The 14,999-nt window shown below is 46.5% G+C and overlaps 1 protein-coding gene across 2 annotated transcripts in view; it reads left to right on the top strand.

Annotated features, from left to right (window-relative positions):
* Positions 1 to 14,999, top strand: part of ELL (elongation factor for RNA polymerase II) — a 122,463-nt gene that overhangs the window by 82,790 nt on the left and 24,674 nt on the right. For both annotated transcript variants that reach the window (XR_011315378.1, XM_069740580.1), the window contains exons 5-7: positions 8,693 to 8,946; positions 10,546 to 10,670; positions 12,890 to 12,986. Coding sequence is in view for 1 of the 2 variants with exons in the window: in XM_069740580.1 (XP_069596681.1) it covers positions 8,693 to 8,946; positions 10,546 to 10,670; positions 12,890 to 12,986 (476 nt within the window). In the remaining variant the exon portion in view is untranslated. The remainder of the gene's footprint in view (positions 1 to 8,692; positions 8,947 to 10,545; positions 10,671 to 12,889; positions 12,987 to 14,999) is intronic.

Genomic DNA, 14,999 nt, shown 5'->3' on the forward strand with positions numbered 1-14,999 from the left:
GCTCTCGGCTCCTCCCCTGCAGTATACACCCTCCTGCTGGCTCTCGGCTCCTCCCCTGCAGTATACACCCTCCTGCTGGCTCTCGGCTCCTCCCCTGCAGTATATACCCTCCTGCTGGCTCTCAGCTCCTCCCCTGCAGTATACACCCTCCTGCTGGCTCTCAGCTCCTCCCCTGCAGTATACACCCTCCTGCTGGCTCTCAGCTCCTCCCCTGCAGTATACACCCTCCTGTTGGCTCTCGGCTCCTCCCCTGCAGTATACACCCCCCTGCTGGCTCTCGGCTCCTCTCCTGCAGTATACACCCTCCTGCTGACTCTCGGCTCCTCCCCTGCAGTATACACCCTCCTGCTGACTCTCGGCTCCTCTCCTGCAGTATACACCCTCCTGCTGGCTCTCAGCTAACCAGTTCTTGCTTAGTGTCTGTAGGAGGCACATGGGTCTGTTTCAGACCCCAACGTTTTTATTTTGTTTACTTTTCTGTAAGTTTTTATTTTTTAATTAACAGAGTGAAGGGGGCGACGGTTCCTTTCAAGGTTCCGATCTCCCCCGAACCATCAACAGGCGAGCACAGCGAGTATACCTCCCCGTACCCTCTCCTGCGACATGGGAAGCCATGCCTGAGCTCACTTCAGGGGCGACAGTTCCTTCATGGTCCCGATCTCCCCACACCAGCAGCAGGCGACCACATGGAGTGTCGCCCCCATGTATCCTCTCCTGGAGCCAGGCCTAATGCCGGACAACTGGCCCTGTCCACCCGGACTGAACTCCGTGGCTGTACAGAGGCCCCTCTCTATGGCGTCCGAGCAGCCCCCCACTGTCCCACCACTGTGAAAGCGGATGGCACAAGGAGGCGGACGGGTCCTCTCCACCTCCCTAACAAACGGATGATGGATTGAGGCTTATCCCTGCACCGTCCACGCTGCACAGAACAGCGCTGAAACCCACATCCGCGGCGGCTCCATGCCGGGACGCGCACCAATGGTGAGTGGATCCATCTTCAGAGGGATATCCACATGCTGACAGGCAGCCTCAGCCACTTCCCTGTGGCCCACCTCTCTGAGGTAACGCTCTGGATGGCTGCAAAAATTTAGTCCCCGGCTTCGGCCGATTTTTAGGCCGCATCCTGGAAGTCTTGCCTGGAACGACCCACTGGTGACGTCCGCCGGCTACAGAAATTTAGGCCCCGGCTTAGGCCTATTCAACATCGTGTCTGTGGCTCCGCCCCCCAAATTGGCGCTTCTCGCTCTCTGCGAGATTTTATCAACTCTGCAGCTCCCGGTGGCCATCTTGGTCCACCCGGCCAGCTCACACTGGGGTGACAGTATTTTTGTATTAAAGGGGCACATCGACTCTACATCAGTACCCGGGTAAGGAAGTACCTGGTCTTAAAGGCACATGACCAGTATTTCCTGGTCTTAAAGGCACATGACCAGTATTCCCTGGTCTTAAAGGCATATGGCCAGTATTCCCAGTCTTAAAGGCGCATGACCAGTATTCTCTGGTCTTAAAGGTGCATGACCAGTATTCTCTGGTCTTTAAAGGCATATGGCCAGTATTCCCAGTCTTAAAGGCGCATGACCAGTATTCTCTGGTCTTAAAGGTGCATGACCAGTATTCTCTGGTCTTTAAAGGCATATGGCCAGTATTCCCAGTCTTAAAGGTGCATGACCAGTATTCTCTGGTCTTAAAGGTGCATGACCAGTATTCTCTGGTCTTAAAGGTGCATGACCAGTATTCTCTGGTCTTAAAGGTGCATGGCCAGTATTCTCTGGTCTTAAAGGTGCAGGACCAGTATTCTCTGGTCTTAAAGGTGCATGACCAGTATTCTCTGGTCTTAAAGGTGCATGGCCAGTATTCTCTGGTCTTAAAGGTGCAGGACCAGTATTCTCTGGTCTTAAAGGTGCATGACCAGTGTTCCCTGGTCTTAAAGGTGCATGACCAGTGTTCCCTGGTCTTAAAGGTGCAGGACCAGTATTCTCTGGTCTTAAAGGTGCATGACCAGTATTCCCTGGTCTTAAAGGCGCATTATCAGTCCGAGGAGCCCTCCACCGCCGACCCCAGCTTTAACCTCTAGCTCCCCTCAGTGGACTTCTTCACTGACCAATCCATGGTTCTCTGACCAAGAGATTGAATCCCTCTGTGTACCCTCTGTGTTTGGAGTGCTCGCAGGACCAATATACATGGTCCCTATCCTACATGGGAGCCGTCGGCTAGCAGGGGCCGCAAGTATTCTAGAAACGTGCAGGCGTCTAGAAACATACAGGCATCTAGAAAACGGAAGTTTTTCGTTTCCTGCTCCCTCACCAATGATTTGATGACAACAAGGCTCTGAATATGGATTGGATATTGCCTGAGCTTGCCAGAGCTTCAGAGACTAAACTCCCTCGAGAGCATTTGCCATTCAATTCGGATAAGCGATTCACTGGACAGAAGCCTCTACGTGGGATGCCATGCCTGGCCTGTTTTTTAAGGGCGACGGGTCCTTTAAAGGGCACTGATCTCCCCACACCATCAACAGACGAGCACACGGAGTGTCGTCTCCATGTTTCCTCTTCTGCATCCAGGCCTAACGCCAGACAACCTGTCCTGTCCACCTGGAGATCTGAACTCTGTGGACATATAGAGGCACCCTTTTTGGTGTGCGAGCTCCCCCCTCTGCATCACCACTATTTAGTGGATGATGCAAGAAGGCGGACAATTCCTCTCCACTTCCCTGTTAAGAGGTTGATGGATCGAGGGTTCCTAATTTTTATCTCTGCACCGTGAAAAGAGGAGATGGCAAGAGACTATGACCTGCTGGATGCAGCCGCACATTCTGCCATGGGGCAGATAAACCGGGTAGAATCTCCTGTGGTATACCTACCAGTATCTCTACCTGATGGGTCATCAATTGAAAATACCACGGTCTGTCAGATAGCAAATCTGGTTCGTTCCGTCTTGCGGCTCCGGGTCCAGTGCTCTATCCTCCCTAGCGGCCACATGGATTGCTAGAGCAATGGTCTCCTGGCTGGAGACCTTAACTACCTTGATTCACACCAGCAACAACTGGCCAATCAAATCCTTTGAGCGGGAGACTGACAAAGGATTGTATAAGGATTGTCCGGCACAGTCTAGATCTAAGGGATCTTGGTTCCAAACAGGGGAACGAAAAGTAAGATCGACCCTGGACCTCAAACTTCTAACAACCTTTGACATGGTCCTCCTTCTTTGGATGGAGTTCCTCCGCTCAGCCATTACTTCAACAGAAAAAGGTGCAGTTTCCGGCATCCATCGACATTCGGGTTGCTTGCCCTCTGCAAAAATTCCTTCGCCTTTCCATTCGTCAGCAGCATTTTCAAGTCACAACCTTGTCCTTCGGCCTTGCTTCCGCACCCAGAGTGTTCGCTCGGGTCATGGCGGATGTCATGTTTCTCTAGCACTCTAGAGGCGTGCTCGTCCTGCCCTGTTTGGTCTGTCTAACCGCCCTTCCAGGACTACCATGAGTCGTCTATATCTCTTGCGATACCTTCTCTCCTGGGCTGGCAGCTACACTTAGACAAGTTCTCCTCATTTCCAGCCCAGCAGATATCCTTTTTGAGGATGATCCTGCACACTTCTAGAAGGATGGTAATTCTTCCTCGAGACAAGGTCATAGCCCTTCAACAGGGAGCTCGCGCAAGGAGAGTTCTGAGGACTTGATTACTCACCCCCTCATTTCATTCGATTTGCTAAGAGAGTTCTGAGGAAAAATGCTGACTACAATGGAAGCGGTTTCCTTCGCTCCGCTCGTTTTCAGCAAGTCAAACAGACTTTCAGACAATAGTCTGAGCTCCTTCTTCTTCCAGGGCCTTTCTCCCGGTTCAATGGTTATTAGTAACTACCAATGCCAGTCTTCTTCTCCCCATCATTGTTCTGGAGATCCGAACGGTAGTCTTACAGCAGGTCCACTGCCTTCTGGCGGGTCTCCCTATCCGAATTCAATTGGATAATGCCACGGCGGTGCCTTACGTCAGTCATCTAGCAGGTACCCACGGTCAGGCGCCATGACCGAGGTACCTCACTTTCCCTGATGGGCCGAAGTCTATTATTCAGTGATCTCGGCAGTATATATCCCAGAAGTAGAACTCTGAACGGCAAACAAATTCAGCAGTCAGGGTTCCGCCTCAAGTCAGTGGGAACTTCACCCCGAAGTCTTCCATCAGATCTGTCCTTACTGGAGCTCTCCAGTTGTAGGTGGGATGACATCCAGACTGAAGGCCAATGTACTCGAGTTCGTGGTTCGGCCTCGAGATCCAAGAGCCATCGCTCTCCATGCTCTAGTTCTGCCGTGGTACCAGTTTCCATAACTCCCCTTCCACTGCTTCCGAAAGCCTTTCGGAAGCAGAAAGGGGCCCCAGTGATCCTCAGAGATCCGCACTGACCATGTCCGTTTTTTGTTTGCGGAGCTAGTATCTTCTCGCCTTATCGCAGCACAACTGCAAGTAGGGACTTTCTCACAGGGAGTTTTCACACATAGTTCTTCCCTATCGCATACCGTTAGATCATTGGGACCTTATTATTCCTAGGAGCCTTACAGTAGGCTCCTTTTTCATCCGGGCAGACTTTACTATCAGGGAAAGTCGTCCCGTTCTCCTCTGCGATATTCTCATTCTGACGAGTCTTCGGAGCTAGCTTCTCTGCTCTTTCAGACTTTTTTCCCTTATTACCTTCGAGGCAAGGTTGTCCTCAGGCCATCTCCATCCCTTGTTACCAAGGTGGTACTGTATTACCACTGTTATGAGGGCATAGTTCTTCCCTCATCTCTTTTGGCTCCAGTCCACAAAATGGAATAAGATCCCCCATATTCTGGACGAAGTGAGTGCTCTGAGTAGGTACGTCTTGAGGACGGCGTCCTTCTGAAGGTTGGACGTTTTATTTGGGCTTCCTGACGGTAGAGGAAGGCTTCCTGACATTTTCAGGAAGGGTTTAGCCGTTTCATCGACCATGATAACATAGTGAATTCTTTTCACCAGGAGTCCTTCCGTGCTAGATGTCAGCCTATCTCCCTGTCTATCAAGGGTTCTAGGCACCAGGCGTCAGCAAGGCACGCCTGCAAGCTTGCGGATTCGTCCAGTCCGCATGCATTCTTGAAGCGCTATAATTCCCACACTTCCTGGGCAGGCGGACTCTGCAGGCCGCGGTGGCGCACTTGTAAGTAGCGGTTACACAGGGCCTGATCTATTGTTGTCCCCACCCAGGGACTACTTTGGGACGTCCCACGGTCTGTGTCCCCCAATGAGGCGAAGGAGAAATAGGGATTTTTGTGTACTCACCGTAAAATCCTTTTCTCCAAGCCATTCATTGGGGGACACAGCTCCCACCCTGTTATTAGCTTATGCTTGTTCTTTAAAATATGACATGCTATACGCTCATATATTGTTATTGATCTCCTACTGCTTTTGCACCGAACTGGTTAGCTGAGAGCCAGCAGGAGGGTGTATACTGCAGGGGAGGAGCTAACTTTTTTTGTATCACTTAGTGTCAGCCTCCTATTGGCAGCAGCATACACCCACGGTCTGTGTCCCCCAATGAATGGCTCCATTTAATAGGTTTTCCAGGCTTGCTACATTGTTGACCTGTCCCCAGGATTGGTCATAAATATCCGGTTGATGGAGGTGCACCTACATTCACTTCAGTAGCTGCAATGCCTGATAATGGTCAATAAGGCCCCTTTCACACATCAGTTTTTGCTTTCAGTCGCAATCCATCGAATTTAGAAAAAAACAGATCCGGTGACTGATGCCGCTGGATCCGTTTTTTTTCTCATAGACTTGTATTAGCGATGGATTGCGACGGATGGTCTCACGTTTCATCCGTCGTTCCCCGGATCCGTAGAAAATTTTGTCCGGCAGTCGGAGACCACGGACAAAATAACGTTTTTTGTGTACGTTGAAAAAACGGACTGCGACGGATCTGTCGCCGTCTGTCGTTTGCTAGAATGGAAGCCTATGGCATCGGCTCCATCAAATGACGGATTCCGTTTTGTTTTTTGTTTTTTTTTAACTGCAAATGCTCCGATCCAATTAGCCAGATACGCTAGTCGGATCCATCCAAACAAATGGATCTGTTGCATCAGTTTTTCACAATCTGCGACAGATCCATCGAGCCAATGGACTGACGGCAAAAAAACGATGTGTGAAAGGGGCCTAAGCTGAAGTGTGCCGTTATCTAGACTCTCTACATCCAGCCACTGCCTTCTGATTTGTGGGGGTGGCGTGTGTAGGGATGGATCATCAATATCCGATCTGGGAGGGACCATGCACAGGCCATCCATATATGTCGTAGACCACCCCTTCAAAGGATTAACCAGTCTGTTCTTTATGTTGATGCATTGGAAAATGGGCATAGGTGAGCATCTGAGCAACTTTGATGGGGTCAAATTTTGATGGCTCAACCATTAGGAAACAACTCTAAGGCTATGTGCACACATTGCGGGTTCTCTGTGGATCCGCAGCGTTTTTTGCGGTGCCGAAACGCTGCAGATCTGCAATTGATTTACAGTACAATGTAAATCAATGAGAAAAAAAAATGTTGTGCACACTTTGCGGAAAATCCGCTGCGGAGACGCTGCGGTTTAAAAGTAGCATGTCACTACTTTTTTGAGAATCTGCAGCGTTTTTGTACCCATTCCATTATAGAAAACCGCAGGGGTAAAAAACGCAGCAAATCCGCAAGAAAACCGCAGAAAAAACGCTGCGGATCCGCACAAAATCCACAGCTGCGTTTTCTGCCAGGAGAGGCAGAATCTGCACCAGAAGGCTAATCCGCAGCGTCTGCACATAGCCTTATGCAGCAGATCTTGTAATAGGTTACTGATATGCAGTGGCTACTACCTACCAAAAATAGGTGTGAACTGGTGATAGGTTAGCTTTCACCTCACATAACCCTATCTGGTCCAATCCAACAAAAGCTGCTGTGACTAAAGCTAGGTTAAAATGGTGGTTCTAATAAAAGGTGTAAGACGTGTGCATGCATTGTGGCTGTATTGGACCAAGTGCCCAGGCTGACGTTTGTCTACCATCTGAAGCGTCTCCAGTGGGCATGTGAGCATTGGAAGTGGGCCACGGAGCAGTAGAAGTTGGTGGTCTTGTCTGATAGTATTTTACATAGTAACATAGTAACATAGTTAGTAAGGCCGAAAAAAGACATTTGTCCATCCAGTTCAGCCTATATTCCATCATAATAAATACCCAGATCTACGTCCTTCTACAGAACCTAATAATTGTATGATACAATATTGTTCTGCTCCAGGAAGACATCCAGGCCTCTCTTGAACCCCTCGACTGAGTTCGCCATCACCACCTCCTCAGGCAAGCAATTCCAGATTCTCACTGCCCTAACAGTAAAGAATCCTCTTCTATGTTGGTGGAAAAACCTTCTCTCCTCCAGACGCAATGAATGCCCCCTTGTGCCCGTCACCTTCCTTGGTATAAACAGATCCTCAGCGAGATATTTGTATTGTCCCCTTATATACTTATACATGGTTATTAGATCGCCCCTCAGTCGTCTTTTTTCTAGACTAAATAATCCTAATTTCGCTAATCTATCTGGGTATTGTAGTTCTCCCATCCCCTTTATTAATTTTGTTGCCCTCCTTTGTACTCTCTCTAGTTCCATTATATCCTTCCTGAGCACCGGTGCCCAAAACTGGACACAGTACTCCATGTGCGGTCTAACTAGGGATTTGTACAGAGGCAGTATAATGCTCTCATCATGTGTATCCAGACCTCTTTTAATGCACCCCATGATCCTGTTTGCCTTGGCAGCTGCTGCCTGGCACTGGCTGCTCCAGGTAAGTTTATCATTAACTAGGATCCCCAAGTCCTTCTCCCTGTCAGATTTACCCAGTGGTTTCCCATTCAGTGTGTAATGGTGACATTGATTCCTTCTTCCCATGTGTATAACCTTACATTTATCATTGTTAAACCTCATCTGCCACCTTTCAGCCCAAGTTTCCAACTTATCCAGATCCATCTGTAGCAGAATACTATCTTCTCTTGTATTAACTGCTTTACATAGTTTTGTATCATCTGCAAATATCGATATTTTACTGTGTAAACCTTCTACCAGATCATTAATGAATATGTTGAAGAGAACAGGTCCCAATACTGACCCCTGCGGTACCCCACTGGTCACAGCGACCCAGTTAGAGACTATACCATTTATAACCACCCTCTGCTTTCTATCACTAAGCCAGTTACTAACCCATTTACACACATTTTCCCCCAGACCAAGCATTCTCATTTTGTGTACCAACCTCTTGTGCGGCACGGTATCAAACGCTTTGGAAAAATCGAGATATACCACGTCCAATGACTCACCGTGGTCCAGCCTATAGCTTACCTCTTCATAAAAACTGATTAGATTGGTTTGACAGGAGCGATTTCTCATAAACCCATGCTGATATGGAGTTAAACAGTTATTCTCATTGAGAGAATAACTCATTGAGAGAATTTTCTTTAATGTTGTCAGCGGAGTGTGCATTCCTTTCCTGGGGAAGACATGGTACTACGATGCATTGTGGGGACATGGCAAGTCTGGGCGAGTATTGTGATCTTTGACCTCTTGTTTTATAAATTGCCACCTGTTTAGCATTTTATTAGGTTGTATGCAGCAATATTACCTTCATTTCACAGGGATCCTATTTAACGATTGGCTTTGTTTCTCCTTTCAGTTAAAAAAGTTCAAGTTCGAAAACCTGCACCAGGGGTTCCAGATGCTGTCCCATCTCGGAAGAGGCCAACGCCTGTCAATCTGGCCAGCGCGATGAAAAAAAGCTCCAGCGCTGTGGCCCAGAGACCCTTCAAAGACAGGGTCCTGCACTTACTGGCTCTGAAACCGTATAAGAAGCCTGAACTAATCCTGCGCCTGCAGAAGGATGGTCTCTCCACGCAGGACAAGGATTCCCTGGATGGCCTCCTGCAACAGGTCCGTATCGGGTCACTTCTCATCGTGCACAGTGTTGTCTGTAGCATCATAGTGCTTTATCAAAGAATGGAGAGAGAAGACAGCAAATCTAGAAAGAAATATTGGTCCCTGAAAAGCAGTCATTTTTTTCCCTATTTACATACACTTAGATTAATGAGTCTCAGGCAGTGTAATAGTCAGGAAAGCCAAAGAAATGTCTGTCCTTGAGCCGTACTGTTTGTGAAGTGGCTGATTAAATGGAGCGTCCACTCGCAAATGTGACTTTATTATCCAGGTTGTCTTTGTTTATTAGTGTAATATTGGAGGTTAAGCACTTTTAATGCATTGGCTATAATCCAGCATTCATTGTGCCAAGAACTTAGTGTTGCAGATTTCCATTTTCCTCACCGCTCCTCATCTAGTGCAGGAATCTGCGTATTCAGTCTATCAGTGGCGCTTGTGTGCGGACCTCAGCCTCCTCTTTTCACGGAAGTCACATTTCGTACTATTCAGTTGCTTAATGTAGGGAGAATGCTTATAGGAATTTCTCAGCTAAAGAAGCAAAATGCAATTGACTCCTTCAATATAAAAGTACACATTCTCACAAGTCCCCTTTGATCTGCTTTAATATGGATTTCCATAGTTTGGCATTTCAGTTACAGGATCCAAAATTTAGAAAGGTTGTCCACTACATTATTATTGATGACCAATAGGTCATCAATGTCTTATCAGTCAGGGTCTGACAATCCCAATCAGAGGGAAGAGCAGCAATTGAGCATTTCCAGGTGGCCGCCAAGAATGGCTGATCAGCAGGGGTCCCAAACCCTGACCAATCAGACAATGATGACCTATCCTCTGGATAAAGTAGTGGACAACCTCTTCTGTAGTACACTCAACTCTTGGTCTTTTTAAAGTAACCACAGAATTCTTACTGCTGCTACCTATCATCTGCTCCATTAGTGGGCACATTTGTAACTTTGCTCGAGTTAGAGAGCAGGGGACGCAAAAATGCATATATAAAACTTGGCGAGGTTGTCTGTCCTCAAAGCCTGCACTCTGGGTGACAACTCCCCTAAAGCTGATCACCAGGGCTTTGCTTGCTCTTTGTAGCTTTTCTGCACTATTGGTAAAATGTTGGATCTTAAGTTTGTGTTTTTTCTTGGTAGCTTTTATTAGAGGTTCCTGTTTGTTTGCATTTCTGCAGTGCACTCTGGGGTTCCACCTGAAACCCCCCATAAAACAAGTCAGACAAACTCCTGTGGGAGGCCATAGAGTACAATGATGCAAATGCAGTCAAATGACTTGTTGGTTTCTTTTCTTGTTTTTTTTTCCACTGGAATTGTCCATCTTTTGAGATGGCTACAGACACGTGAGCTGCTATTTGAAAATATGGACCATTTTAGAAAAAAGCACATATTGAATTAATTTGCAGTCTGTTTCAGTGCCTACTATGGACCCCGCAAGAGTTTGGCTGAATCCTGTTTTTAATAAAAATAAGGTGGATCACCCCAAACTTAGTGTGAACTGGACCCTAATAGATCATTGAGATTCTTAACCAGATGGGTATCCTTTTTAATGCAGTTGTCTGGGTGTTTAATTTTTAATTTTTTACTTTTTTAGGTAGCGATTCTGAGTGCCAAAGACTGCACCTACACCTTGAAGGACTGTCTGTATAAGGAGGTGCATAAGGACTGGGCTGGTTACTCTGAAGGAGACCAGCAGCTGCTAAAAAGGATCCTTGTCCGGTAATTTTATGTCTTTAGTTCCAGAACACTACACTGGGGATCCAAGGGTATAATTGTATTTTCATTTTGAATTTTTTAGATTTTTTTTTTCCATTTGTATTTTTGTTATATTTTGCAGAATGTTTCAGGGTTTTTGTTGCAAGGTTGCCTCAGTCTTTAGGCTATGTGCACACGTTCAGGATTTCTTGCAGAAATTTCCTGAGAAAAACCGGAAATTTTTTGCAAGAAATTTGCATGCGTTTTTTGTGCGTTTTTACCGCGTTTTTGGTGCATTGGGAAATGTCCGAAAAATCTGCAAAAAAACGCATTATATAGTGGGAAATCCGCAAAAAATCTGCAAAATTAATGAACATGCTGCGTTTTATACCGCGATGTGTTTTTTTTCACGGAAAAAAAACCCATTATGTGCACAAAAATCGCGGAATGCTTTCTAAATGATGGGATGCAGAATGTATGCTGTTTTTTTTTTTGCGGTTTTATAGCGAAAAAAATGCGGAAAATCAGCAACGTGTGCACACAGCCTTAGGCTTCATATTGCAAGTATGAATGCCAAAATGTATCCCAGAAAATGAATGGACTTCCCAAGCATTTGAAAATCTGCATCACGTGATGTTTTCTGTGTGTAACAGAACCCCCAGTGTGTAAATGAGGTGTTAGTTTTACAGGGCTAGTATACTTATGTTCTGTTTGGGAAGTTGTGTACATTTTAGTCTTTGCTTGTATCTGTAGGATGCATGAGGCAGTCCTGTATATTTGCAGACCCACTTTTTTGTTCCATCGTGGGATGTTCTGAGCCTCGACCAATTAGACCTTGTACGTGTTCTACTGACTCCATAAAATATATCTTTTGCCTCTTGTCATTTATCCTCCTTGCCCGTTTTGGGCCTCCTTACTAGTTTGGTTTGTAGGCTGTTGGATTTGGAGAAATCGCTTGTGGCTTTTTAGTTGCACTTCATCTGGATATTGCTGCACTTTATTTTAGGCTATGTGCACATGTTGTGGATTTGTGTGCGGAATTTTTGGCACTGTTTTGCAAAATCCGCAGGTAAAACGCACTGCATTTTGTGCAGATTCCACCTGCATTTTGTGTGCGGATTCCACCTGCGGATTCCTATTGAGGAGCAGGTGTAAACCGCTGCGGAATCCGCACAAAGAATTGACATGTTGGAAAATACAACGCTGTGTTTCCACACATTTTTTTCCAGAGCATGGGCACAGCGGATTTGGTTTTCCATAGGTTTACATGGTACTGTAAACCGCATGGAAAATGGCTGCGAATCCGCAGCGGCCGAGTCTGCTGCGGATCCGCAGCCAAATCTGCAACGTGTGCACATAGCCTTAGTGTTTTGTTGGATACAATCCAGTTACAGTTGTCTAGTGATGGGGACTAAGGTAGATCATGGATAAAGTCTACCATCATACTGTGCCAGAGGGGCACCCCTGCTGCAATCCTGCCAGTGTACTGTGTATTCTTGGGTGGGACAGGGCAGACTATACGGCAGTGTCTTTGCAGTGAGTGAGTGAATTGTATAGTGACAACTAAAATGTCTAGTAACTTAATTTCCTGTATCAAAGGTTCACAAAATTCTGCATTAAAATGAAACCGTGGCTTGCATTTCCTGTAACTGCTGTCTTTCAAAGGCTGGGTGCCCACGATCCGGAACTAGCAGCACTTTGCATGCAGAGCATGTTCACTATGTCCAAAGTGCTACCGTCTATTGAACGCAGGCGTCTCCGCATGTGATCACTGAACTGTGCGGATTCACCGCGTCCAATCCATTCTATGGGTGAAATCTCTCTTGCGGAGACGCTAGTCAATAATAGACAGGCTGTCGTCATGAGACGCGCCGCATGTCGGTCTCCGCAGGTGAGCATGCGATTTCTAGAATCCAATATGCTGTAACTTCTGGGCGCATGCAACCTAAATATGCAGCATCAAACCCGCAGCAATTACTGATCGCGGGCACTGACCCTCAATGAGACTGTTGCTGTATAGCACCTAGAAGTGTAATACTCACTACTATGAGGCCCTTCTGAATGATTGCTGCAGCAATTGGTTCCGAGAACTCTTGTGTGTTTTCCCACAGTCTGATTAATATTACCATTCTCTGCAGGAGAATATTGGCTAATTATATTGAACACATGTTCAGGCGATTGCCTGTCCTTTTCTATTTGGTGGTAGTTTCTCGTTGTTTATGGGCTTCCGTTTGTTTCCATAGGAAGCTCTGCCAATCACAGAATCCAGGATTAGGTGGAGACAGTGCTCCTCTGAGCCCCCCCAAAGACAATGTGAATTCCTCTACCCCCTTTCCTCAAGTAAGTGATAAATCCTTCATGTAAATTAGCAATATTTGGCCAACTGTAGGTACGTACGATCACAAATCACATTTTGTTGCCCATTATGGAAAACGAACAGCCTCCTTTCTGCCTGATAGAGATGCTTTTGATTTCTTCCTTTTAAAGGCAAATGACTTGAAATAAAGGCTTTGTTCACACTTTGTGCTGAGGTATCCATAAAGAAAAAGACACGTTGAATTTATGTGTTGTGACAAATTCAGTACGCTATTGTGATATGCACCGAGTATCGCGGCTGTTAGACACAAAAGACAAACGCGGGGATCTGCATACCCAAGCACCTGCTGCAAACTCTGGTAGGGAGCACTTGTGCTCAACACTAGCCATCTTTTCTTTTTTTTTTCTTCTTTTAATCACGGTGATGGGGTCAATCACAGTGATCAAAAGTAACCAATAGGAAAAATGTCCTACTGTTGCCAGGTACCGGCATGTGCCCACCATTTTTTTTTTTTTCTCCAGGAAGACTATGCCAGGTTGGGGGACGATTTTCCAACTCTTGGCCGGCGCTACACCGTTCTTCCCTCATTGCCGTTTTAAAACGGCAATCGGGAATAAGTACCCTTAGCAGCCACCGTTTTGTTTCGTATTGGTGGTCGCTGAGGGGTTAACACAGATTGTGATATGTAAAACAAAATAAATAAATATATATATTTAACAAACAAACCTAATTTAAGCTATATTCACATGTTGTGTTTTTCTGCAGGAAAAACCTCAGCAATAAAGAAGCTGCTTACAAAAAGCTTTTGCTGCATTTTTTTTGTCCTTTGTGCATACTGATGGTTTAACCCCTTTTAACGGCGATAGTTAAGGGTACTTGGACCAAAGAAAAAGTGTATAGTGCCTCCCAGAGTCGGATTCTCTCTGGGGTCTCAGCTGCCGGATGGTAGCGGAGACCCCAGAGAACATGATTCAGGTCGGTTTTTACCGACCCCCGGGTTGCGATCTTCGTTATTAACTGTATAGCGGTGACCGCAAAAAAAAAAAAAAAAGCGCAATTTTGCAAATTAACTTTTCTGTCCTCCGATGTGATCGCACATCAGAGGACAGAGAAATAGAAGCCCCAATTCCCCACCCACCCCGATATGTACCAGTGTCCTTGGGTCCTCCTGCTTCCTCCATTGGCCGCTGGTGTCGTCTTCCAGTAAGAAAATGGCGGGCACATGCGCAGTGCGCCCGCCAAAATTGGCCGGCCGGCAACAATAGGAAGATTTTTCCTATTGGTTCTTTTTGGTAACTGTAATGGACCCCATCACAGAGATCAAAATTAAAAAAAAAAAAATTGTAAATGAACCCCTCCTTTATCACCCCCTTAGTTAGGGAAAAATAATATATTTATTTCCATTTTCCTATTAGGGTTTACAGTTGGGCTAAAGATAGGGTTGGGATTAGGGTTGGGATTAGGGTTGGGGTAAGATGGGATTAGGGTTGGGGTAAAATGGGATTAGGGTTGGGGTAAGATGGGATTAGGGTTAGGGATAGGGTTGGGATTAGGGTTAGGCCAGGTTCACATTACGTTCGGGCAGTCCGTTAGACAGACTGCATTACACCGCGGCATAACGCGGTGTAACACAGTCCGTTAACGCTGCCATTAAACTGTATTACGGGCGTGCGCTAGCAATGTGCCGTCATTGAGTGAGGGACCATGGGACGTGGGCTGCAGCGTTTCCGGGTCCGTCTCTAGCGCAATCGAATTTCGGCACTTGCGTTAACGCAGCCCGTTCGCATGTGTTGAACGGGCTGCATTAACGCTATGTGAGTCTAGGGTTGGGATTAGTGTTAGGGGGTGTGGTTAGGGTTATGATTAGGGTTAGGGGTGTGTTGGAGTTAGAATTGGGAGGGTTCCACTGTTTAGGTACATAAGGGGGTATTCAAATGCCACATGGCGACTTCATTGATTCCAGCCAATTTTGCGTTCAAAAAGTCAAATGGTGCTCCCAAACAGTGGTTTACTCCCACAAATGGGGCATTGGCGTA

Source organism: Ranitomeya imitator, chromosome 1 (genome assembly GCF_032444005.1).
Source record: "Ranitomeya imitator isolate aRanImi1 chromosome 1, aRanImi1.pri, whole genome shotgun sequence".
Taxonomy (NCBI): Eukaryota; Metazoa; Chordata; class Amphibia; order Anura; family Dendrobatidae; genus Ranitomeya; species Ranitomeya imitator.